The 25,929-nt window shown below is 38.1% G+C and overlaps 1 protein-coding gene across 5 annotated transcripts; it reads right to left on the bottom strand.

The window, feature by feature from the left end:
- Nucleotides 1-1,010: 1,010 nt before the first annotated feature.
- On the bottom strand, nucleotides 1,011-25,361 carry LOC127812562 (trans-Golgi network-localized SYP41-interacting protein 1). Of its 5 annotated transcripts, none has more exons than XM_052352985.1 (10): nucleotides 25,085-25,361; nucleotides 24,797-24,939; nucleotides 23,111-23,611; nucleotides 17,645-22,957; nucleotides 10,249-11,137; nucleotides 9,465-10,150; nucleotides 6,019-6,160; nucleotides 2,639-2,720; nucleotides 2,436-2,548; nucleotides 1,011-1,413 (listed from the first exon to the last, which is right to left on the bottom strand). In XM_052352985.1, exons 2-9 carry the CDS (start codon nucleotides 24,848-24,850, stop codon nucleotides 2,446-2,448), a joined length of 7,770 nt encoding a protein of 2,589 aa, XP_052208945.1. In that variant the 5' UTR covers nucleotides 24,851-24,939; nucleotides 25,085-25,361; the 3' UTR covers nucleotides 1,011-1,413; nucleotides 2,436-2,445. The 5 variants fall into 5 exon arrangements, with proteins under 5 accessions (XP_052208945.1, XP_052208944.1, XP_052208943.1 ...); XM_052352984.1 differs by having other exon boundaries at nucleotides 23,102-23,611; XM_052352983.1 differs by having other exon boundaries at nucleotides 17,645-22,968; nucleotides 23,098-23,611.
- Nucleotides 25,362-25,929: the final 568 nt, after the last annotated feature.

The raw sequence follows: 25,929 nt of genomic DNA on the forward strand, positions 1-25,929 counted from the left end.
ATCTTCGATACAAATTCATAATTAGATATCAACATTCATAATATAAATTAAAATAATTACAAAATACAAATAAAACTAAAATAATTATAAAATAAAAATAATATATATATATATACGGACGAAAATCACAACCGTCGCCACCAATGTCTCCGGCGATTACCGTCGGTCGAAAATTTCTACGATCAGAGCTTATCATTAGAAACACTAAGTCAAAAGAGTTAATATACAAAAAAAATAGGATAAATTTAACGATTAAATTTTAGTAGATCTTAGTTTTAATTTTTAACTAAACTTAAAAATGCAACGTTAGTGGACAGAAATTTGAAATAATTGAATTTTCTGCTATTATTCATATCGCGAGATTTTGAACTCAATAAAACAGAGATATCAAGATATTTTGTCGATGGCTTTGAGGGTCGCTTTCGAATATCATTATCCTTTTTGTTGCAGGATGGTGGGCCCCAAGACCTCTCGGCCCAGCGCCCTTTGCTGCCTGCTGGGTTAGAGTTGGATTTGTTTATATATAATTTTTTTGTACTAAACTTGGAACTTAGTTTTTTTTAAGGATTCTTGTTATATATTTCAAATTATTTATACCAATTAAATATATTTTATAAATTTTAAATTTATTTTAAGTTAGATATCAAGTTCGTTCAGGTAAAATTAATCAATTTTAATATATTTAAATTTGAGACGATATAAATAATACGACAAGAGATGCTTAATTGTTAAATTATTTCAAAACAAACCCCAAATGAATCTATAATCGAGTACTCAAATTAGCTTGCTCACAAATTCAAACTAGTCGAGCTCCCTCGACTCTAGCTCGCTCAAGCTCAGTTAATTCTTAAGTCAGTCGAGCTTAAAAACCAATATCAAACTCACTCATTTAACTAAGTAAATGAGAGCCCAAATCAAGCCGAGGATGAACACCCTTGTGTAAGCTCAAGCTCTGTTCATTTATACTCTAGTTACAGTCCATAAATCAGCTCCCATTCTCTGCAAATTAATTTTTCAACAAAATATAGCCGAAGAAGAACACCCTTGTAAGCTGCAAAATTTTGGACGGGAAGGCTACATTTCTATAAAAGCTTCACGCTTCTGAAGACTCACAAGCAATGGAAACGCAACAATGTACAATGTTTGGTTTGAGTTCACTAAAACAATACTCAATCTAATGTTTTGTGTGAGGGTGAAGGCTTTTTGCTTTTGCTTATTGGATGGCAACCAAGCAATTTGCGATTTACAACTATAAAAAAAAAAAGGGGGAAACCGCAGTAGCATGGTTGAGATGGACAACAAATTAATCTGATCGCATCTAACTCTTTAACATAAAATGCTGGTGATTGTAAAAGCATGCTCCAGGCAACTGTAATAGACGCCATGGTGTCAAAACCCATCTCGCCCGGAAACCTGCAGCCGTTGTCGATAATTAAACAGTGACTTTTGAGCATAAGCAACAGCAAACTAGCAACACATAAACAACAGCAATAATCACAATCACAAGTATTAGTGCTGCCATAGGAGACCGGCTACATAAATTCTGAAGACTTTCATCCATACCTATATCCTTCCTAAAGCTATATTCAACCAGTCCTCTCTTGCTACAAATTTCTCCATTTTGTTCACTAGTCTCACAAGTGCTTTTATGATCTTATTCTCACATTTTTAAACCATCTTAATCATGATTTCTACATCTTATAATGCCACTCTAAACTTTTTATATATAATCTCATTTCTTATTTTGTCCCTTTTTTTAATTTTTTTTTTTTTTTATATGGTCCCATATCCAAAGTAACAGTATCTTCATTTTTTGCATGAACAAGTTAAGCAACAATTGACTAATACGCTTAATATTGAACGGATATCTCACAGCACTCTATTCCCTAGGCATTGAATGATTGGTACTGCATTTTTATTTTTATTTCTTTTTTTGGCTTGGTGATACTGCATTTTTATTCAGAAGATATTTTTTCACACCAAAACAAGGGTGCAAAAGCCTGCAGAAGGGCGAACCTAACAAGGCACTACTACTTGAAAATTGTATTACGAAATGGAATACAATAAAATTTTTGTCTAACATCTTGTAGATGCTATGCATTCTCTCATTAGATGGTTGCATCAAGAAGGGTCTCTGGTTTAAAATTTTGCCATATTGTTTTTTCACATGGATTTATTACTGTTAATGTGACTTTTTGGAAGTCAATTAGCATTACGAATGTCATGCCACAAACCCTACCTTGGTTAGGATAAGATGCAGTTGATGAAGATGCTCATGATAATTTTTTGAATGCTATGACACACAACAATATATCATACAGATTTGATAAGAGCTATCTGCCATCCTACCAGACATGCTACATATAGTGTAAGAATAATTAGAATAATTAACAGAACAACTATATAAAACATGACGGGAAAAAGAAATCACTGACCAGTTCTATCTCAAACTACAAAAGTTGCAAGAAGAGAATGCAGAACAGCCCAATAGATAATGAGACCAAGCCGTAAAGCAGGCTGTCGCATTAGTGTCCGATCACAAGAAACCCTGGGAAATTGAACATGAAAGATGATTTTTCAGTCTTGAAAAGTAAATCACTGATGAAACAGAGCAAAGAAAGAATTCGATTAAGCATACCATAGGCCATCGACCATATCTGTTACAGGTCTCATGAGTCTTGGCACTATTCTTGATGTAGTGAGAGACTTGAACCCATGAGCTGAGATGGAAAAGAATAATTAGTGGTGTTGTCTTTGGGTTAAAAATCTATGAGCTTCTTTTTCCATAAAATATATATAAGAGAAATTGTCATGAAAGGGAAAACCCTGTAGGGAAGAGAGGCAGAACATAAAGCCTGTATGCCTACAGGCCAGTATAATTGCAAAAAGAATAAATAGAAAATGGCAACGAGGAGGAAATAGAAAAGCTTCTTTTCAAACAATGAATAGAGGTCTCAGAACCTTCAGAGCCTTCAGTACATCATACAAATGGGCTTCCCAAGCAAGCTTATACCTAAACCCAGGCTACCTCCAACCTCAAGGTGACATTAAGCCAAACAATGTAGCCAGCATCAAGCACTGCACCCAAAAACTCAACAGAAGCCTGGACATCTTCCTATCCACGGGACCATAAAGCAGAATATGAAATATGATACTAATCCACCACAAATTTCCCCTTCTTCCTCAAGTTATCTCTAGTACAACCTTGAGAGCAGTATTCCAAACAAAAAATCCACTGACCCCTCAATTTCTAAATAGCCATTCAGATGAAGGAAGATCACTTGGTTGCAAACGGCACCATGGTACAAAAGGGCAGGAAATGGTCCCTCTGTCTATACCACCAGGTCCACTCATCTTTCCTCCATCCAGTCAAAGGGATGGTTGTTAAGAATGCAATAATCGCTGCCAGCGAGTCAATTTTCAGTTTACAAGTTGCATATAAACTCTTGGGCCACATCACCTACAGAAGCAGCAGAAAAAAATTTGGCAACCCATCCAATTGGCTATTTCCTTATCAAACATCATCATCATCCCAAATCTTAATCCGACTCTGTGGGGTGGTGGCCAGGTCAGCTATATGAGTTCTACTTCTCCAATCATCTGTATCCATGGTTATATCTTTTTTAAGCCCATTAAATCCCATGTTGCATCTAATAGTTTTACCTTTTAGTCTTCCCCTGCATCTTTTCCTACAAACTTCTACCATTCTATCCACTTGCACCAAAGATGTGTCTCCTGATTTTTTCTCATGTGCCCAATTTATCTTAATCTCATTTTGCACATCTTATCTTCAATAGACAGCATGAGCCTGGGACACAAGCTTACTGGGGAATATGAAGATGCACATGCAGAGAACTGCAATACAAGTAACGGATGGGTACATACACCATAACATTTTAACACAGTTATGCTTATCTTTTTGCACAAGTTATTTAACTGCCTAGTATTCTGTACCATAGAATAATGATAGTTCTATAATCATTTGATAAAACTTATTTTTCTAGCTTTTCAATTGCAATAAAATGGTATATACACTTCTTCACTTTAGCCACCTTGTCCTGATTTTATGGTTAACATACTCAATATTATTACTTTCTTTTTAAACGATGGATCCAAGATATTTAAATTGATATTTTCTAAGAATAACTTGATCTTCAAATCTTATCATAACATCATTCGCACTTCTATTTTTACTAAACTTACATTTCATATAGTTAGTTATCGACATACCCTGGATTCTAAATTGTTGCTTTATAATTCAAGCTTAGCATTCACAATTTTTTTTTTTTGCCCGGGGGGGGGGAATAAATAATATCTTATGCAAATGACATACAACAAGAACAGGCTACTTCTTGAATGCACTTTGTGAACTCATCTATTGTAAGGGATAATAGGTAAGGGCTTAACACACATTTTTACTTGATGATGCATGTTTTTAATCACTTGCATACAAGCAATTCAGACATTTTTTTTCCCTCTAAGTCCTCCACAAGACTTCTTTGGGGTCTCTTTCATAGACTTCAAAATCTATAAACACCATATGCAAATCCTTCTTATTATCTCCAGACCTTTCTATTAGACACCATGTAAGTAGATAACTTCCATTGTTGAAATACCAAGTATAAAACCCACTTTCAAAATTACTTTCCAAATACCTTAGTTTTTCTTTGTCCTGTTCCTCAATAACCCCCTTTCAAAATTTCTTTGAATGGATCATTAGTTTGATCTTTCTATAATTTTCAACATCTTCTTGATTCTAGTAAATAGGCACTAGAGTGCGCTGTCACAAACCATGACTCCCCAACGCACAGAGCTAGCTGAATGCTGAGGGCATTGTTCATTGTTCCTACCAGCCACGACACAGCAATTTGTTCTCACCAACAGAGCAGACATCACAGAAACTCTCTGCAAGGCATGTTCTGCTATTACACTAAGAAAGAAAAATTTTAATCCATCTATACAGACCAAACCTCTTCTTATTAGTGCCATGAACAGGGTAATAGGCCAAAAATGGAACAACATTTTTCCTTCTTGATAGATCATCTGCCAAGCATAAAGCATTAGTTGAACAGGATAATAGACCAAAAATGGTATGGTTTTTTTCCTTCTTGACAGATCATCTGTTCAACTAATGCTTTATACCTGGCAATAAGCCATAGAAGAGTATATTAGGCTATCATGCACGGAACTAGTTATGCTTTCACCTCTCTGATACCCCATCATTCATTTGATCCATCACCACAGTTAGGAGACAAGAAAGGGAAAGCAAAGATAGCCCAAAACTTTAAAACTATGTGCTACTTGGTTGTATAATATCTACTTAGAGGCTAAATGACTTCCAAGAACCACTGCCAAGAGGAGCATCTTTCGGATTTCAGAAAAGAGAAGTCCCTCTGAATTTATTCTTAAAATGAGAGTAGAGACCTTAACTAATATCGTAGATTTTCACCCTTTCAAACCAACTGAGAACATAATGTAACAAATATTGGTTAAAGGATATATTGCAACTAAAGAGTATGGATGGGTGTGACCCAAGACAGCAATATGAACACAAACTTGGAATAATTAACAAAATAATATATTTTATCCTTGATGTTTAAAAACACCTATAAATATATGGACATGTAGCAACACCACATATATTTCACCCCACAGTTACAAATTCTGTTTCCCACCTATTCAAGCAACCAATGAAATTCTACCACATTCTCAACGCAAAACAACGAGCCAATTCCCAAGCAAAATTTTACAACTTCCATTTCTCAGAAAATGACATTTACAACAGCAACTACTAGTCTGTCCATTAACTCTTAACTTCATTTTCATTTTGCCCACATCTAATCCATATTATTTTGCAATTAAATTATAAAAAATCATTGTAGTTTTGCAGTTGAAACCAATTTAACTGCTCAAAATGATCCTTCTACACGGGTAAACCACACAGTCCTAGTACATGAGATCCACAGATATAACAAAAAGGGGCCTCAAGTAGACACATATCAGAGAACAAAACATTACCTTTATCATCATCTTCATCCTCTAATCTACCACCACTACCCTGATCCATATCTATGGCAATGGCAACTTGATCATTATTGCCCTTGCGCAAACTGCGAACTTGAGGTGTAATGGAGGTCCCTGGCAGTGCCCACTTGTTTATCTGCATCAAATATCCACCAGAATGGAGCTTCATGATATCAGATCAAAAGACATTCACAAGTTAAAGCGGTAAACATGGTTTTAAGAAGATGAAAAGCATGTTAGGCCAACAACTTGAACTCCATTAAAAGCAAATTAGTGAATTCAATTACAGATACTACCATTACTGTCTCACATAAACCCAGCATTGTGCAAGTGTAATTTTGTCCACAAATGTTCCATCTAAATAAGATGTGCCTCAACATAGAGGACAAAGAAGTACCATCTAGTATAGAGACCATAAAGTAATAGTGGACATGCAACGGGAAAGGCACCTTTTAACCATTTAAATTTTTTATCAGAACTGTAAGGATACAAGCTAGCCCAAGGATAGTTTGAACAACCAAATTCCTGAAAGTTTCCCATACATTACAGTTTACAAACATGATTAGCAACCATGTGTTCACAAATTTCACATGCAAAGTATTAAATACTAATATAACTGTATATATATATATATATGGACAATTATTAGAATTCAAATTTATTTGAAAAATTACATGTCCTGGCCAGCTTTACATCTATGTAAACAGTTCCCATCTAGCACCAATAAAAAGTTATTGTCCTTCTAATAATTATAGAACTACACAACTTCCAAAGCTGACGTGGAATAGCTAAAAAGAAGAGATGACAGAGGAGAGAAGAGACATGCAAAGAAGTGGAAAGAGGGGCAAAAGAGAAACAGCAGAGAGATAGAAGATGGGATAGGAGAAGAGAAGAAAAAAGTACAGAGAAGAAGAAAAATCCAGAAAATGAGAAAGATATAAGAGGAGAGGAAGAGAAAGGAGAGAGAGAAATCGAAGCTCTTCCCAAAATTTAACAGTTATTCATTACCATTATCTCGGATAATATGAATAGTTCATTTTTATAGGCTTGATAAAACTTTTAGAACACCTGCAAACTACTCCTACCTAAAATGGTAACCTAATACACTTAAAATTCTACTACATAATTTATTAAAAGTTCGAATAAAAACTAAAGTGCATTAAAATAAAATCAAAGAATCCTAACCTCTAAATTTCCTAAATAATATCATAATACAACTAAAATCATAAAATCCTAAACTAAACAGAAATCTTTACCTCTGTCCTTCTTCCTGACTGAGTAGAACCCTCCTCTGGAGAGTAACAATAATGCCATATCTCTTTAACTATTTGAGATTGGTCTTCTCTTTAAATAAACGATCTCTAGCTCTTCAAGAATTATGTAATCTTGAGGAAATTTTCTTTTTGCAGCTCATTTTTCCCTTGCAGCAAAATTATTATTATTATTATTATTTTGATGGTCTAGGCATGTGAAAACTATAGAAACACTTGTAAGGCTAGTGAATGGAATGAAGTTTGTGGCAAAAGAGACATGGAAAACCAAAGAAAACTAGGTAAGAAACCCTTCAGAATGATATGGGGTATAATGCACTAACAGAAGACATGGCCATGGACAAATATGGTTGGAAAACTAGAATTCAAGTAGACAACCCCACCTGGTGGGGTTAGGCTTGGGATTGTCATTGTTGTTGCAGATTTTTTTCCCCCTTTATCCTGCTTGATTTATTGCTGGAACTTCTGGAGCGAATAGCATCTGAACTGATTTGGCTTTTGGGCTGTTGACTGGTTATGGGCTTAGTGGTTCTAGTAGCAGAAATTTTCTGATTTGGCTGTTGATGATAGTTGAGAAATATGATGGCTAAAAGCTGCAAAACAATCACGACTTGCAGCAGATTTCAAGAATGGGTGAAGTTAGGCTTTGTTACCAATTTGATGCAGTGAAGCAAATATTTAACTTTTATTAACTCAAAACCATTATCTGTTGTGTTTTGCATCGAGAATAGCCTAGAAGATTAAGAAGAAATCAGGATAATTCTCGGGTGATTCAAGCAGCTAAAATAAACCAAGTTAGAGAGACTAACTTATGTAGTATATTATGAGGGGTATATTAGAGAATATGTTCTCTTTAATAAGTCCTTGTAATTACCGCCCTAATTTGTCTATAAATAGAGGCATAGGTGGGTAGTCACGAATATCCTTCATGTTCTGTATACAAGTGAAGTGCTGTAATGTGAGAGGAAAGGCTTGTAAAAGGAGAGTTCTTTGTAATCTCATAGAGCATTGTACTCATGTGAAAGAGAAGAGGGTTCTTGTACTGATTCTTTGAAGATTTCATAGTGAATTGATCTCAGGACTAGAGGCTGGATGTAGGATTGCTATTGCAATCTGAACTGGGATAAATCTGCTCTGTCTCTTGTTTGGTTTGCGTATCTTTTCCCTATTTCAATTCTGTTTTTACTTTGTATTTTAAGTTTCTGTTATTCTGGGGATCAAACTCTGTGTGTGTGGCTGTGTATTGGCACATAGAGAGAATTCCAGCGCTCCCAATTCAACATTATCTCAGATTAAATGAATGCACCATATTTATAGGCTTGATAAAATTTCTAAAACACTTAAGAACTCTCTCCTACCTATTACGGCAATCTAGTTCTAGTTCCACTTAAATTCTAGCACATAATCTATTAACAGTCCTAATAAAAACTAAAAGTCACCATAACAAAACTATATCCCACTAGATGGCTTGGCTACATGGATTCTAGCTTTCTCCAAGTATCTCCATCCATGGTCATATAAAATAAAAACTAAAATAGATTAAGATAAAAGAAGCCTAATCTCTAAATTTTCCTACATAAAATCTTAGCATATTTAAAATCGTAGAATCCTAAACAAAATAGAACTCTTTATCCCCATCAAATATGCATTTCACTAAAGAAAAAAACTAGGAGCGGACATGAAAGAGAGTTCTTGTCTTTTATCTCTATCAAAGGGGGATTGGAAGGAGCTGAAGAACAGAGAAACAGAACCATAGAATTGTTAGAAATCCAAAAAATCTCTCCCAAAATTGTTTCCTTCCTAGAATATCTCTATTTCGTTATTTCTAGAGTTTCCTTTTCTTCATTAGGATAAGATTACGTTTCCTTATTGGTATTGTTTCCTTTATTTTTTCTTCCTTGATTGAGTTGACTAATCTCTAATTATTTGGGATTGGTTGCATAAAAGTATTCTTTTCCACATATCCACGCTCGATTCTTAGCTCAAGTTTCTGGGACATGCCAAAAGTATGAACTGCTGGAAGGACTTGGCCTTGCCCAATAAAATAAAAGAGAATTGCAACATTATATGCCAAGGAGAAATGAGTTTTATCCTAAAATAATTAGATCAAAGACATCAACAAGGCTAACAATGCAGGGTTGAGACTATAAAACAAATAGCAGGACATACCACTGGTTCAACTTCCACAATTTCAGAAGCCGTGCCTCCTGTCTGTCCTGAGTCTCCCACTCCTTGAATCTGGATTAATTGAGACTCCTTCTCCCGTAAGGAATTCTCAAGGGATTCTCCTTTGAGTGTTAACTCTTCTACTCTACTTCTCTCTGCTTGCAACAACATATCTCTGCTCTTTACCACTGCCCTTAAGTTCTCCAACTCGGACACCAGCAACTCAATACGCTTCTGAAAGATTTCTTTATATTCATGAACCTGGTCCTTTTTCTCATCATCAAGATGCACATCATGTACCTGCACCGCAGAGCTCATTGTATCCAACCATGTCAACAAATCACAGATCTCATCTGAATTTCTTTTGTTGCTCATCTGGGATGCAACTAGAGCATCATTGGAACACCGTGTAACCTCTTGCCTCAAGAAAGAGATTTCTTCATTTCGTTCTTGTAACTGCAACTGAAGCTTCTCAACCTCAGAAAGGAGGCCAGCAGAAAGATGATGAAGTTCATCAAACTTGCTCACAGTGGTGGAAAGCTTTTTCATAGCCTTTCCACAAGAAGCTTCAAGGTTTTCCACATCCATGTTTTTTTGTTGTAAAATTCTTTCCAGTTCCTCATTCTTGTTTTTCAGGTCCTCCATCTGGGTCTCCTCCTCATCAAGTGCTTGCATCAGTGCCTCAATTTCTGTTTCAGAATTATGAATTAACTAAGGAAATATCTTGTTGATGGTCTATTTAATTTATGAAAATAAAGTAGCTGGAATAAAAATTAACAGAACTGACCTTGGTCCTTGGCAGCCAGCACATCATTCAGTGATCTAACTCTATCCTCCGAGTATCTCAAGGCAGCCTCACCATCTTGCAGATCCTTCACTTTCTGTTCCAATGTGTAACGCTCTTCCTCCACTGATTGCAGCCGCTTCTCTAAATCATGCAGATGAACCTTTGCAGACTGGAGGTCCTGCAAGTGACTCTTTGTAGCAGCTTTTGCTTCCTTAATCTGACTGACAAGCTCCACACATATTCTGTCTTTTTGGATTTCCTTCTCCTGAAGCTCCATTTGCAAATTTGAAATTGTTGTCTTCAATTCCTTTTGACCACCTTCTATAGTTTTAACTTGAATAGAAGTAAAGTCCTTAACACTGGCTAGCAATCTCTCTGTCATAGTCCCAATATATTCTTCTGATGACAAAAGAGATTGTGAGCCAGAAAAAATCCCTCCATCCGCTGAGACTGAAGAATCTGAATTAACCCCCAGATTTGTGACAGTCAAACCATTTCCAACAAACTCGGCTTTCCAATTTTCAATTTCCATAACTGAACTACTACAGGCTTCATAAAGCAAAGAAATGTTCTTACGCATAACCACATTTTCAGTATCCTTCTCTTTATTCATGGACTCCAATCGTATTATGTCATCCTTCATGGACTGAAAGGACTGTTTCTGGGACATCATTTCTCTCTGAAAAATACCTGCTATTTCAAAAACATGTTTAGCTCCTTCATCCAAGGCAATTGAGTGATTGTGTAGTTCTTCTTTTAGAGCACCAATTCCTTTAGTGAAATCTTGAAGTTGATGCCGAAGAAGACTACAAATTTCAACAAAAGTATTGCCATCGATGTGCTCTTGTATCCTTGAGTCCAATAAAGATTTTGTAGCCAAGAACTTCTCCTGGAGACAAAAATAGATGAAGTGTTAGAATAATGGGGATGATAAATATTACTTGAAACAACATAATGGAACAAAATTGTTTGGAAGGTACAAGCAAGAATTTAAATCAATGCCAGCTTAAAAAAGCAGTTTCACTTCAATGGAATGTGACCAAAAATATTTATTGTTTTCAACTCTTTGGATCTATATTAGAAGACATCAATATCCACTCCACATCTACAATTGTCCGAAGCTTGAAGTTCTGCTCCATCTAGAAGTGCTGGACCCCAATCCTAAAGAGCATCAATAAGGGTCAGCAAAAAAGTTTCAAGAAATCTCACCATCGCAGAACAATAGTCCATCTCAATCACAAAATCACAATCCTTCCATTTTGATGATCCCACCACATAGAGAGTCATCCAGACACTCTGGAATCTCCACCGTGTTCAAAAGGGATTCTCCCAGCTTCAATTTTTGAGGGCCTCAATCTAGAGCTCAAAAAACTCAACCAAGATTGCAGCTGCGATTATCTAGCCACCCTTTTGCACTTCAGAATATAATTCATTCAGAGTGGCATCTGACCAGAACTTGTACTGATTCAGGAGATAACCAAAAACCTTCCATCCACCAATGCTTAGAAATCTATAAATAATGCTCCATAAATCCATTTGCCACCAGCAGATGAACTGATCATCAAACATGTGACGCAGCGTGTAGCGCGAGTGTGAAGAAAACACACCAAAATAAACCCTTGAAAGAGCAAACTTCAATGGCCGAAGCTTGGCTTTCAAGAAGACGCAAAAACAAGACTGTTTTGCTAAGAAAACCTAAATAGGTTGCTGAAATTTGATTAAGAAAAACTTGATTACAAACTCTAGATCCTAGGCATATTTATAGTATTTGGCTAATCCAAATCCATCTAATATTTGGAAAACAAAATCCAACTAGAATCCTAATAGAAATAAATCTTAATCCAACATGAAGTAGAATCCTAAATCAAGTAGAAATATGAAATTGAATTCTAAATCAAGTAGAATTCTAAAAACTTAAGAAGTATTAAAATATTGTTCCGGCGTGGTCGAGAGTCAGCTTTGGGCCAGGTCTTGATTGGTGACCGCATCATTCACCTCCACTTGAGAAGAATTCGTCCTCGAATTATGATCTGGGTATGACAACTCAACGTCCGGCAAATACAAAGAAAGATCAGCAACATTGAATGTTTTGGAAATACCCATATGATTTGGCAAATCCACAACATAAGCATTATCATTGATCTTCTTTGTAATCTTGTAAGGACCATACTTCTTTGGCTTGAGCTTGTTCTGTTGTCCTGTAGGAATCCGTTCCTTTTTCAAGAATATCATGACTTCATCTCCAACCGCAAATACCTTGTGCTTCCTATGCTTGTCAGCTGCTGCCTTGTACTTCTTATTCGCCTCGTGCAACTTTTGCCTGACATCTTCCTGAACTGCTTGAACGTGTTCGGCTAAGTCACTGGCTGCAACACTGAAACCTGGTACCTTTGGCAATTTTACCAAATCCAATGCATGATTAGGAACTTTCATGTATACGATAGAGAATGGTGATCTTCCTGTTGAGCTATGTACGGCGTTGTTGTAGGCAAATTCTACTTGAGCTATGACTAGGTCCCATTGTCTTGGCTTGTCTTTGCAAACACTGCGAATCAGATTTCCTAAAGTACGATTCACCACCTCTGTTTGTCCATCAGTCTGGGGATGTGCTGTGCTACTGAAATTCAAAGATGAATCAAACATTCTCCACAAGGTAATCCAGAAGTGACTCAAAAACCTTGTATCACGATCCGAAATAATAGTTTTAGGGACTCCATGTAGTCTAACAATCTCCTTGAAAAATAGTTTGGCTGTAGCTACTGCATCTGCCGTCTTCTTGCATGGGAGAAAGTGCGCCATCTTGGAAAACCTGTCAACCACTACAAAAACAGAATCCATACCTCGTTGGGTTCGCGGTAGACCCAACACGAAGTCCATAGACAAATCTTCCCAAATAGCATTGGGAACAGGCAATGGCATGTAAAGACCGGCGTTAGAAGAGTGCCCCTTAACTGTTTGACATATATAACACCTCGCCACAATAATAGAAACATCTCTCCTTGTTCTTGGCCAATAATACCTTCCCATAACAGCTTCAATAGTCTTGTCTCTGCCAAGATGCCCTGCTAAGCCACCACCATGCAAATCCCGAATAATTTTCTCACGAAGAGATGTGCAAGGGATGCACAACTGATTTCCCTTCATGAGAAACCCATCATGCACATAAAAATCTCCTGATGGTTGCTGAGACATGCATTGTTCCCACACATGTTTGAAATCTTCGTCTGTCGCATATAATTCTTTCAAGCACTCAAACCCAACAATCTCAACCTAAGGGTCTTGATCAAATCCACACGCCTACTCAAAGTGTCTGCCACTCGATTATGTTGTTCCGACTTATGTACAATTTTATATGGAAATTTATCAATAAAAGCAGACCATCTAGCATGCATATCACTCCTCAATTGCCTTTGGCTACTCAAGTACTTAAGAGCTTGGTGATCCGTGTAAAGAACAAATTCTTTGGCAATCAAGTAATGTTCCCATATCTTAAGAGCCCTCACTACTGCATAAAACTCCTTATCATAAGTAGACCACTTTCTTCTGACTTCACACAACTTCTCACTGAAAAATGCAATTGGTCTCTTCTCTTGGGATAACACAGCACCTATACCCACTCCACTCGCATCACACTCAACCTCAAACAATTTGTCAAAGCTTGGCAAAGCTAAGACAGGAGCGGTACATAATTTATCTTTTATCAAGGTGAAACTTTGCTCTTGTTCTTCACCCCAATGGAACTTTCCTTTCTTTAAACACTCAGTAATTGGAGCCACAATACTACTAAAGTGTTTGATAAACCGCCTATAGAAAGTTGCTAACCCATGGAAACTTCGCACATCACTGACATTTTTAGGAGTTGGCCACTCTCTAATAGCTCGCACTTTTTCCTCATCTACCTTTACGCCCTCTTTACTTATAACAAAGCCCAAGAACAACAAGCTCTCACTCATAAAAGTACACTTCTTCAAATTAGCATAAAGTTTGTTTTCCCTCAACACACTCAACACCTCTCGAATATGCCCCTCATGCTCATTAATAGACTTACTGTATATCAAAATATCATCAAAATACACCACAACGAATTTACCAATGAAAGGGCGTAATACTTGGTTCATTAGTCTCATGAAAGTGCTTGGTGCATTGGTTAGTCCAAAGGGCATGACTAACCACTCAAACAACCCATCTCTTGTCTTGAAAGCTGTCTTCCACTCATCTCCAGGTCGAATTCTAATTTGATGATAACCACTTCTAAGGTCAATTTTGGAAAAAATCACAGCCCCATCAAGTTGATCAAGCATGTCGTCGAGCCTAGGAATTGGAAATTTGTACCCAATAGTAATTTTGTTGATGGCTCTACTGTCAACACACATCCTCCAACTCCCATCTTTCTTTGGTGTCAATAATGCTGGCACTGCACATGGACTCATGCTAGTCTGAATGTGCCCTTTTCTCAACAATTCCTCTACTTGCTCACGCAAAATCTCATTCTCCCTAGGACTCATCCTGTAGTGTGGTAGGTTAGGCAAGCTAGCACCAGGAACCAAGTCAATGTGGTGTTGAATATCTCTCATAGGAGGTAGCTCATTAGGCAACTCCTCAGGAACCACATCATGAAATTCCTCCAACAATCCCTGCACCTCCACTGGAATTTGATTTACCTTCAGTAGCTCACTCACACTCTCTCCCTTGATAACCAATAAGTGAACCTCTCGAGTATCCTTACACTCCCTCACAAACTCTGTGTGTTTATGTGTAATGGTAAGAAAATTTCGCCCCTCCACTTTAGAAGCTTTGGTTTGATTCTTTTCCACTATGGGTAACAAAGTATAACGCACACCTTCTTTCTCAAGCTGATATGTGTTCTTCCTACCCGAGTGCTTAGCATCCACATCAAATTGCCAAGGCCTCCCAAATAAAATATGGCAAGCATCCATATCAACAATATCACAATAGACTTCGTCGGAGAACTTACCGATAGAGAAAGGCACCTTGCAACGTTCATTCACATGTATGCCACCAACTTCTTTGATCCATCCAATCATGTAAGGGCTTGGATGTTTTTCAGGAGTTAACTGCATCTTTGCCACCACGTCTCTTCCTATGATGTTCTCCTGACTTCCACTATCAATAATCAACTCAAAGATTTTTCCTTTCACCGTACACCTCGTGCGAAAAAGTTTATGCCGTTGAGTAGTATCTTCATTCTTTTGAGATAGGATTAACTTCCTCACTACACAGGTATATTGCCCATGTCCATAATCTTCTTCATCATCCTCCCCATCAGGCCCGCAATATACTTCCTCTTCAGCAACATCTTCCTCTTCCTTTTCAACAATGTTAACTGTTTTCCTCCTTGGACAATCACTAGATCGATGCCCAACCTCCTTGCACTTGAAACATTTTAAAAGAATAGGCTTTGCATAAGGATTAGGGGATTTTGGAAGATTAGAAGTAGTACCTCAAATGTTTCCCCCCGTTGTAGCCTTATTAGGGTTGACTGTATGGGGTGGATTGGAGGGTTGCGCTCCTTGAACCGACTTACCTTTATCAAAAGCTGGTTGTTTATTTTCATTCACATTATACCGACGATAGGTGTCATTACGAGATCTCTCACTCAACATTAACTCAGCTTTTAAAGCTAAGTTCCTTACTTCTTGCACACTTAGAACCATCTGAACTCCAATTTTATCACGAATAGCAGGCTTCAATCCATTCAAGTAACGAGCTGCTTGTTGATTGTCACTTTCTGACAATTGGTTTCTCTCCGCTAATCGTAAAAACTCAGAGGTATATTCATTCACACTCTTCATTCCCTGTGCACATCTTTGATAAGCTTCAAACATATATTGTTCATAGTCAGGGGGCAAAAACCTACCTCTTAACAGTTGCTTCATTCGTCTCCATGTCTGAACTGGCTGTCAGCCTTCCCTCAATCTCGTTTCTCTTAATCGCTCCCACCAAACAGATGCACCGCCCTTCAACCTGTAAGCCACTAACTTTACTTGTCGTTCATCTGGGATCTCCATGTATTCGAAAAAACGGTCAACCTCAGTGATCCAATCCAGGAACCCCTCAATATCAAGATCACCACTAAAGGTGGGAATATCAACTTTTAGTTTATACTCATCGTTGCTCCAGTGGTTGTGCTGATGCGCATTCCTCCTAACCCCTCTACCACCAGGGTTAGCTATTGCTCGACCAAAATCATCCTCTTCATCGCTATCTTCAATCACTGGTCTTCTAGGATTAACAAGGACATGATTAATCGGTGGTCTTCCCGCTCCGGCTTGATTCACCCCATTATTCAGGTTCCTGTCATCATCATCTCGTAGTAAGGTGCCCAATTGGTTGCTATGTTGCTCCAATCGCTGCTGGATAGTACGAGTTACTTCCCGCTGTTCTTCAATTGCTCTCCAAACTGCGGACAACCCCTGATCACCGTCACGAGGCTGGTTGCTACCGTTACCTTCAAGATTGGCCATCTGATTGGTTGATTAACCGCTCTGATACCACCTGACGCAGCGTGTAGCGCGAGTGTGAAGAAAACACACCAAAATAAACCCTTGAAAGAGCAAACTTCAATAGCCGAAGCTTGGCTTTCAAGAAGACGCAAAAACAAGACTGTTTTGCTAAGAAAACCTAAATAGGTTGCTGAAATTTGATTAAGAAAAATTTGATTACAAACTCTAGATCCTAGGCATATTTATAGTATTTGGCTAATCCAAATCCATCTAATATTTGGAAAACAAAATCCAACTAGAATCTTAATAGAAATAAATCTTAATCCAACATGAAGTAGAATCCTAAATCAAGTAGAAATATGAAATTGAATCCTAAATCAAGTAGAATTCTAAAAACTTAAGAAGTATTAAAATATTGTTCCGGCGTGGTCGAGAGTCAGCTTTGGGCCGGGTCTTGATTGGTGACCGCATCAACATGCCAACCTCTTTCAATCGTCAAAAGCAAATGCACCACCATTTTCAGCAGTGCTAAGAGCTTTCCAGGGAATCTAAAAAATCCTCAGTCACATTTACTATATCTCCTCCAAAAGGTATGGACTAAACGCTAGAAAGCAACTTTAGTAGAACTGTGCTCAAGAAAATAATTACCGGAGCCAAATAACATCTTCACAAGCAACCCGCACCCACAAATTGCATAAAGGTATACATAAACTTATATATGTGCATACATGCATAAACACAGGTTAGCTGCCTAATTGCTTCATCTTTACAATCCTTGTGATGTAAATACAAAAAGAATCAGGTCACAGAAGCAAGAAGTACAGTACAAAGAGGCAGTACAAATACACACAAGAAAACAACTTCAGAGGAACTGAGGAGGGACATTAATATTTCACAATATTAGTAACAGCAATGAAAACAACAAGAACTACCTTGCGTGGTGCATTTATAGAAACAATGCTACCAGGACCACTACGGGGTAGAGCACCCGGATTACTTTCCAGACTTGACATCATAAATCCCTCTAGATTTTTGAGATATTCCCAGTCCTGGGAGAGGACATTACCAAGAAGAGCACTAACATCAAAGAAAACAATTCTCAGTTGATCAAGATTGGGCATCAACATCGTCAACTCAGCAAGTTGTTTATCTCTTTCCTCAGAGTGAACAGTAGATAACTTTTCAACTTGTGAAAAAGCTTCACGTTTGGCAGCTTCAGCTAAATCAATTTCCTTGGAGAGTTGTGTAGTTTCATAAGAAGCTTTAGCAAGCTCCTCCTGCAGTCCATCATATCTTTCTTGAACCTCATTTAATTCTGCAAGTAGTAGCTCAGCTGCTCTTTTAGATTTCCTTGAATCATGTTCGGAGGAAGTGACAGCTTCACGTAGATAATGAAATTGTTTCCCAATTTGTTCCAACTTCTCAACAGGGTCACTGACATTGAACTGAAAACCAGTATCAATGCCATCCAATGTATTCAAAACCAAGCTAAGAGCATGAGTTTTCTCTTGCAAAAAGTATTCAGCTTCTGCCAAACGATTTCTCAATAACACATCCTCTGATTCAAGCACTTCAACCCTTTCCCGGTACATGGATAAATCCTTGACCTTGTGTTCGTAATCTGAGAGACAAGTTTCCTGGTAGTTATTCTTGGATTTCAGGCATTCCACCTCATTGTTCAACTCACCAAGGGTTTGTTTCAAATTATCACGTTGTTGAACCAATGATTTTCCTTTTCTAACTGCAACATTTAACTTCTCTTTCACAGAAGCTGACTTCTGCTCCTCCTGACAAAGTAGATCTTGTAATTCTTGCCTCCTTGCTTCAAGTGTGTCAACTTCACGGATCAAAGCTTGGTTTTTGTCCATATATCTATCTCTCTCATCCTTCACCCACATCAAATCACTCAAAGCCTCCTCCAGTTCTTTCCTTAAAACTGAAATATCCTGCTCCTTTGAATCCTCTAAATCTCTCTTCTTGTCCTGAATAGTGTCACCCTCTTCTGCACTTTGCTCACCACCTGAGTCAGCAGGAACTGATTTCTGCAAGGAAAGAGCCATGTGCTTTTCTACAAGCTTCCGCAGAAGTCGTTCCAAACACTCGGTACTACTACTACCAGAAACCTCCTCGGGAATAGAATCCTGAAGTACATCACTAACCAAATCCTCCAATCTTCTAAGCTCACCTTCAATATACTCAATATGGTCCTGATACCTGACTTTCTCAATCAATTTTTCTTGCAAATCATTTACGACATTCTGCAGCTTATCATTCTCAAGTTCTAAGTGAACTAACTTCTCTGAGACCTTATCATAATCATGACTTAGAATCTCCAAACTACCAGAGAGATGTTCTTTCTCATGAATGGCAGCTTGAAGATCAGTCTCAAGTTCAGAAGCCCTCTTTTGTGACACTTCCAGATCAGCAGTTAGTGATGCATGATGTGTTTCGAAATTATCAACCTTCTGCTGTAGAGAATTACAATGGTGATGAGCCTCAGAAAGTGCAGTTCCCAACCACTCAATCCTATCCTCTGGCTCCATGGTTCGCAACTGCAAAGGCATATTTATCCTCTCTAATATCTCTTCCCACCGCTGCACAAGATTGTTCCTCTCCATTAAAGATTGTTCCAGCATTTCATTTTGTTCAGCCAAGCTATAGTACTTATTTTGAAGCTCCTCATATTTTGTTCTCAGATCATCACCGAAGTTCGAGTTCAGCTGCAAGTCTTCTTTCCAGGCATCCATGGGTACCAAACCAGTATCAGAATATGATCCCCCTTCTACAGAACTTTTCTGCTCCCAATTAGCAATAGGCATAGAGTTGCCAGCAACAGACTGTGCTAGCCAATCCACCTTTTCAATTATATCTCTGGAATGGAAGTGCTCAGGCAGCTCTAGGTCCTCTAGAATCTCTTCTATTCTCTGAAGTACAGAATCTTTGAGAAGGAAAGATTCTCTTAATGCAGTAGCAGAGTTGCGAATGTATGAGAGCTCAGATTCCAAAGCTTCCACACGCTCACCAGCCTCTGAATAGGTCTTAAGTTTTGTCTCAATTTCCCGAAGCTTGGCATCTTTCAACTGTAACTCCTGTGAGCATTTCTCCAGTTCACTAGATGTCTCTGCCAGAGATTGCTTGAGATTATCGCGCTGCACAATCAAACCTTTTCCCTTTGAAACAGCTATACTTAGCTTCTCTCTGATAGAAGATACCCTCTGCTCTGACTGTTCAAGTTCATTTACTTTGTTCTGTAACTCAAACTGAACGGCAACAAGATCCTCTGCACTCTGCCTGAGAGTCTCTTTAAGAATATGGACTTCATTTTCATGCTGGAAAATTAAGAAGCTCAGATGATCTAATTGTCCCTGCAGTTTGCTTAATTCCATTTCTTTAGAAAAGTTTGCATCCCTGAACAAGCTGATCTGCTCATCAAACTCTTTGTATTTTTGAAAAAGAAGAGAGATCAAAGACTGTAGGCGTGATTCAAGTTTTTCTGACTCAATCCCAGTGCCCCCCAGCTTAACAGCACCTTCTACATCTTCAACCAGCTTTACAATGGCATCCAAATCAAGGCCTTTTCCCTTCAATTCCTCCAAATCCTTTGCCTTATTAGTCAACTCTAAGCTAAGTTTGTTATTCTCAGATTCAAGTTGCAGCCGCTCACTCAGAAACACTGCCAGTTGTTCCATGAGGGTGTCATAACTATCAAGATCTAGAGGATCAAGAAGATTAATGCATTGGCCCTGTTCTACATGCCCAAATGAATCATTTACCAGTTTCTTAAGGTTCCCATAAATCCTTTGCAGTAGGCCAATCGCCAATTCATTCTTTCCACGCAAATCATTGAACTTTTCAGTCATACGCATAGATGATTTGCTCATTGCTTCATGATCTTTGCTGTAACTTTCAAGTTTCTCCTGCAGATCATCAATCATTTTCGTTACAGCATCAACAGACACCGCTAGACAGATACCAATATCTAGCGCATTGTGATTGCCAGTTGAGAAGGTAGAGGAATAGGAGCTCCCAGACAATGTTTCAAGATTCGCAACTGCCTGAACAACCTGGTTGACAGTAGAATTCCATTCTTTATCCAGTATTGATGTTTTCTCAGCTACTTCCTTCTGCAGAACTTCTACTTGATTAGAGAAAGAGGAAGCCATTTCATCTGAACTTGATCGCATTTCATCCAATTTTCTCTCCAATTGACTGATACACAACTGATAGTCACCAAGCTTTCTAACAAGCTCGCTATTCTGTGCTTCAAGAACAATACCTTGTTTCTTTGCTGCTTCATACATAAGCAGAAGTTCACTCTTGTTTGCTTCAATATCACAAAGATGTTGCCTTATAAATTCATATAGAACAAGAAGCTCAATATTTTCTGTTTCAGCATAGTTAGTTTGTTCCTTCAAAGCTTCATAAGTGACCCTGAGCTCCCCCAGTGCAGCATCAGAACGATCTCTCTCCCCCTTGAACAATTTACTAGCATTAGCAGCATCCAGAAGCAAATCCTTCAGTACTGCCCTCAGATATTGGGTTTGCTCGGCTGCCAACACAAATGGGTCCACAGGACTTTTAGGAGGCACTTCTTCTGTGTCATGGTCATCGTAGTGAGTCTTTGACTCAAACGCTTGAATCAGTCTTGACACACCTGGTGCTGCCACTTTCCCGCTTGATGTGCTCAATGACAGAGAGTGAGCATGCATCTTTTCAATTGTGTCTTCAAGTCTCTTAATTATTTTCTCTGCCTCCTCTAGGTGTCCCATCAAATCTACAGGATCATGGGCATCGAACTTAGGATGCCGAATTGGTGACTCATCCACATCATGGGGTTTGCTTAACTGAGGAGCAAAAAGTTCAGAGTGCCCCTCCTTGGGATGCTGGAGGGTCTGTTGGCCAGCAGGTGGATGTTCTGAACCATGGCCTTGCATGTCAGAACCTTCAACTTGATTCGCAGTTCCCCCAAACTGAGAAGACAACTTGATATTTTCTTCAGTTAGTTGTTCAAGATGTAAAGTTGCTTCTCTTAGGCCATCCACAGCTTTGCTGTGTTCCTGCTGTAAACTTGTAATTAAGCTCTTGCTCTCTGCTAACTCCATTGATAGTTTCCTGTTCTCAGCAACAAAATGATCTCTCTCTTCTCCAAGCTTGCTCCTCTCCTCCATAGCAAAGGTGAGACCCCCATTTAAGCTGACATTTTCCACCAGAAGGGCTTCCAAAAAACCCTTGCACCCAGCTAAATCAGTTGATAGCTTATTATTCTCATACAGAAAATTTTGTTTTTCCTGGTCAAGCTGCTTCCCCTCCTCTATTGACAATGCAAGACGGCCACTCAAGTTGACATTTTCTTCCTGCAACAGTGTTAACAAACCTTTGCACTCAGCTAACTCCCTCAACAGTTTCTCATTTTCCAATACAAAACTTTCCTTCTCCTCTGCAAGTCTCTTTTTCTCCTCAACTGCTAAAGCGAGAGTCCCATTCAAACTATCATTTTCACCTTGTAAAGTTGCTACCAAAGGCCTCGACTCATCCAACTCCACAGAGAGGCTTGACAATTTTCTGTATGATGTTTCCAGTGCAACATGCAACTCGTCAGCTTGGGTAGATGTTTCCACAATCTCTGCCTTTGCAGTATGAAGTTGCTTTTCAAGCTCCTCCTTTGCACAAAAAGCTACCTGAAGCTCGGACTTGCACTTTGCAAGCTCTTCAGCAAGGATTTCATTTCTTCCACGGAAATCAGTGACCAAATTATTGGCTTTCAAAATTTCATTAATCAACTGTTGATGCTGCCGGTCAAATCCTATTTGTAGGTCTGACTGTTCATCAAGTTGCAGGAGAAATGTATCTTTTGCAAAATTTGTGAGATATAATTGCTCTTTAAGTATCTCCAGAACATTGAAATCATTGAAGGAAGTTGCCACTACATTTTCTCTCAATGGAACCACTGTTTCAGGATTTAAAGTTGGGGATCCATGTGAATCCGGCCAAGTTTGAGCTATAATTGAATGCTCATCCATTTGTCCTCCTTTCACCTCATCAGTTCCACCAGCAGATGCAGAAACATTGTTCAACTCATTTGTTTGGTCCAATTCAATAGTAGGTTCCTTCACAGCCATCTCCCCTGAAACCATTTCTGCAGGAGTTTCTTCACTTTCACCCAATCCTGGTAAATCAAGCCTTGCATGTCCTTCAAGCTCTATCTCACTGTTATCAACTTCCTTTGAGTCCAAGCAGTCAGCTTCCTGAATTGCCCCTACCCAGCAACAAACAAGATTTTAATTATAAATTTTCAGATGCTACTTGTTTGAATTACTAATTTATTAACAAAAAAGAAAAAAATAATGTGTGAAAAGAAAGGGTATCACAAGAAAGCGGGCACAACCTACATCTGATACCTGATCAGCCCCAAGTTCAATCCCAGCTTCAACCGCAATGGGAACTTCCCGTTCTGACTCTCCTAAAGAAAGCTTGGTAACATCTATATTAGCATTACAGGTACTTTTAACTGAAGAGCCAACATCATGCTCCTTGCCAGAACTCAACTTCTTTGCAGCTTCATCAACCCACGAATCCTCGTGTGATAAGTCCACACTGCTTGGCAATGATGTTGTAGATGTGCCTGTTTCAGGTAGAGTTGACACTGACAAAGGATCAGAAATGGCAATAACAGTGTCACTCGCCAGTGGAGGATCCATAGAATTTTTGACTGATGAATCAGCAATCTGACCATCAGAATCATGCACAGCACCGATTTCCCCTTCAGGAACCTGTTGCAACACTGCTGCTGGTTTAGCAGCAGTAGATGCCACATCAGCATCACCATCATGCTCTGCTTTACCAGCCTTACTTGAGGGTTTACTGCTTTTCCCATCCTTCTTCTGTCGGAATTGTTGAAGCTGAAAAGAAATGAGTGAAATGCCAAGTTTATCCCCATCACCTTCAGTTACTCTCTACTTAATTGCAGGTGATAATATCACATAATATTTATGATGGAAGGCTACTGTAAGGCCCCTTTGGGGATGCAATCAAGTGCTTAAAACTAAACACATTTAGTGATTATTTGCATTTAATAAAAAAACAGTCATTTCCAACCACAACTTTTATTTAAGAATTAACTAAAAGTACAACCCAAATGAAAGTCAAGCTCATCAGTTCACTCAAGAGGCTGTCTGTCAGGATGTTGACCTTATCTTTCCAACTTGACCCTGATGTCTAAAAGGAAGATTTTCTTTTGGGTATTTCATAGTCCATCATACAGTAGCACATTTCCTTTTAGTTAGTTGCTGCCATGCACCCAACCCTCCCCCCCTCTCTGCGCTCAAAGAAGTTTATATGCACTGCCTGAAACCATAGCAATGAAAATGGCAAAACAAATTCAAAAATCCCTTAGAGCACCTAAACTAAAAATAATAAAGAATAAGGGATCTGTAATTTTCATAAAAAATCCTATTAACTCTAATGAGAAAAAAATAAATCTTTCCCATATTATCTTCTCACTGTTCGTGTCAAGAAAGCAATAAAGATGCATTAAGCTAACACAATAAAAGACTTATGGTATTTTGGTTCATTAATAACATAGATATTCCTTAACCTCATTGTATTGTCTGTCAGTTTGCAACGTTCTCATTTCTTCAAAATGAGTTTCCAGGTAATTATACTTGGGACAAAAAGAGAAAAACTACATTGCTCTAGAAAGCAGCAGTGTGAGCACACTTTCTGTTTCTATTTCCCAGCTAAAACTATTCACATGGCAAGGAATGTATTTCCTCCAAATTCCTGTTTTCAGCAAAAATTTAAAAGTAACTGAATTCTAATTTACCATTTTCCGAACATGGACTCTAAGAGTGTGTTCCGTGAATCTCGGAGTACAAAATGAAAAACCAGTAAACCGTTTGTTAGATTAACAGCCAACAAATAACATTATAAAATAGCAAACTCGTGAGCTCTCAACTAACAGAAGTTCGAAACTCCCCATTTGATGCCTATAGCTACATTTTCTCAGCAACCAAGCAGAAGAAGACTCCCAATAGCTGTCAATTAGATCTACCATATAAAACAAATAAACACAAACATTCACCAACCCTTTTTCGGCCAGCAGCAAGCAGATCAGTCCGGTTCTTGTTATTCTTGTCCATACGAAACGGAAACGCTCCCGATCCCCGCTGTCGTTAATAGATAAATATCAACAATACCGACAATCAACCACCATTATAGATCGTCTCGCCTGCAACATAAGAATAAAAAATTGAGATCAACAACACTGCAATTGATCACGTGTAGGGCGCAAAGAACCGACGCAGACCAAATACGGAATTCGAGATCATTCATATTTTCCCTTTGTTTGGAGAAACAAAGAGAGCGTACCGTACCTTCTTTGCGGGGGAGGGGGGCGGGGAGGAAGAATTCGCGATTTGCGTGAGTTACAGCGAGAGATGTGTGCGATTGGATCTGGCGGTTGGTGCCGTGGTTCGTCTTTGTAGTGTGGGTTCGTTTAGGGTTGGCCGGTAATTAGTTGCTTGCCTCCCCCTTCCCTTCCCTTCCCTTCCCTTCTCTTCCTTAGATCTAACGCAAGAGCGGGCCTCGACTCTCAGTTGTACGCTTGGGGATGAGATTGTTGGTAAGCTATACGCTCTGTCTGTACCAAAACCAAGGCTAGTTGCCGGACGCTTGTTCCGTCTCTAATACTTCCACATTTTTTGCGTGTATCTATTTAAATTTTTTGTATTTTCATAATTTAATTTTTTATTATTTTGATTATACATAAAATTTATATTTTTTAATCAATTTAATTTATAATATAAAAAAAATAATAAAATAAGATGAGTTAATTTAATTTTTTTATATGTCATAATACATAATTAAATTGACTTAAAAATATAAATATAGAAATATAATCGAAATAACAAAAAATTTAAATTATCACAAAAAATATTAAAATATAAAAATTAAATTAATTTAAAAATATAAATATAATCAAAATAATAAAAAATATAAATAATCACACACAAAAAATGTAAAAATATTAAAACAAAAATAATGTCATCAGTTGAAATTTTATTACTTTTTACCAAGTGTGATTTTGTTCACTCTCTTTGACGGGGTAATTTTACCCTATTAATTTGGGAGTAAAAAGGTCATTTTGAATAGAGTTCATACCCACCATGTTTCTCTCTTATTTCTCTCTATTTTCCTTTGCTCTCATCGTCTTCCCTTC

Source organism: Diospyros lotus, chromosome 11, assembly GCF_014633365.1.
Source record: "Diospyros lotus cultivar Yz01 chromosome 11, ASM1463336v1, whole genome shotgun sequence".
Lineage (NCBI taxonomy): Eukaryota > Viridiplantae > Streptophyta > Magnoliopsida > Ericales > Ebenaceae > Diospyros > Diospyros lotus.

Coding starts and splice junctions, on each gene's coding strand:
- LOC127812562 (XM_052352983.1), bottom strand. CDS start 24,850: ATGGACAAGAATAACAAGAACCGGACTGATCTGCTTGCTGCTGGCCGA. Junction 10,151..10,248: donor GCTGGCTGCCAAGGACCAAG/GTCAGTTCTGTT, acceptor ATTCTGAAACAG/AAATTGAGGCACTGATGCAA. Junction 2,721..6,018: donor GGATGAAGATGATGATAAAG/GTAATGTTTTGT, acceptor TTTCCATCTCAG/CTCATGGGTTCAAGTCTCTC.